At 69.7% G+C, this 1,311-nt stretch overlaps 1 protein-coding gene across 1 annotated transcript; it reads right to left on the reverse strand.

Moving 5' to 3' along the window:
* Window positions 1-637: 637 nt before the first annotated feature.
* LOC111140525 (3-oxo-5-alpha-steroid 4-dehydrogenase 1-like) lies at window positions 638-1,043 on the reverse strand. The gene has a single exon (XM_022492752.1). It carries the CDS (start codon window positions 973-975, stop codon window positions 691-693), a length of 285 nt encoding a protein of 94 aa, XP_022348460.1. The 5' UTR covers window positions 976-1,043; the 3' UTR covers window positions 638-690.
* Between the last annotated feature and the right edge of the window lie 268 nt (window positions 1,044-1,311).

Consider the following 1,311-nt stretch of genomic DNA (forward strand, 5'->3'; position numbering starts at 1 on the left):
CATTTCTGGGATACAAGAATAAATCCACAATTTTCAGCCCCCCAAAACTGCACAATGGTTTATCAGACATTTTAGTCAGATTGTCAAAGCTGCACATTCTGATGGAGGGAAGGCACTCAGGTGGTTACCGATCGCACGCCCACTGTATGGAGGTCACTAAGAATGGAAATGTTTTTCTCGCTGCTGTACCTCTGACAGCGCTGAGCGAGCGAGCCTTCGCATCATCAAGCTTCCTCCCCTCTGCAGTTGCCAGGTCACACACTCAGCTCCTCCACCGCCATCTTTCCAGCCCTCTCTCACCTTCTCCCACCGCGCCCACGCCCCGCCCACTTTTCCAGACTGTGCTAAGCTAAACTCTCCTTCCAGGGGAGAAGGGGCAGGGGCCAGGTACAGAGCGAGAACAGCACGGGCAGAGGGAGCCCGGCGCCGCGAGACGACACCAGGGAAGGGTCAGCAGGGACAGGGCGCGAGGGCGGGTGTGCAGAGCGGGGCGGCTGGGAAGGGCAGCGGGAAAGAGGCTGCCAGGAGTAGGCACGGGAGCGAGGAAGGAAGAAGGCAGGCACGGGGGCCGGGGAGGAGGGCGGTGGAGAGGGAGGCAGAGGTGCGGGCCAGGGCGCCGCGGCGGGCGCAGATGGGGCGCCGGGGGGGCGGGGAGCAGGGGCGCGCGGGGAGGCGCGAGGCGGCCGGTCGTTACCGTTGCGCGTAGTGGACGAGGAACATGGCCAGGAGGATGCGGTTGGGGGCTCGGCGGAGGCGCTCGGCCGCCGTGACGGTGCACACCCACAGCGGCACGGCGAGCGAGGGCAGCTCCTGCAGCGCCCAGGCAGCCCGCGCCGGCACCCGAAAGGCGGAGCCCGGAGACGCGTAGCGCCCGTAGCACGAGCGCAGCAGCCGGAGCAGCACGGAGCCCAGGAGGCCCATGGCGCACTGCAGGTAGGCGAGCTTGTCCAGCAGGAACCTCTCGGCCGGCTCCATGGCGGGAGACTGCAGACGCGCCCCATGGTCTGGCGACCGCGGCGGGCCACTTATAGGGAGGTGGCGGCCCCGGTGTGGGGGCGGGGGGCGCGGCTACCTGGGGCGGACGCCCGCAGCCGACGCCGGGGCCCGAGCCGCACCCCTTCCCTCCTCCCCGCGCGCCCGAGGCGCGAGCGCACGGGCCCAGCAGGTTGGACCGGAGGCGGTCCGGCGCGGCGGGAGGCGGTCAGGCCCCGCCCCCGATGCCGGAGCTCCGCCCCCGCCGCTCTGCGCACGCGCGACCGCGGGCTGTCCGCGGAGCTGCCGGAGCCCGCGCGGGTTGCTTCGGAGCTGCTT

The sequence above is a fragment of the Enhydra lutris genome, unplaced genomic scaffold, assembly GCF_002288905.1.
Source record: "Enhydra lutris kenyoni isolate GAN:26980312 unplaced genomic scaffold, ASM228890v2 scaffoldscaffold2481, whole genome shotgun sequence".
In the NCBI taxonomy this organism is placed as follows: domain Eukaryota; kingdom Metazoa; phylum Chordata; class Mammalia; order Carnivora; family Mustelidae; genus Enhydra; species Enhydra lutris.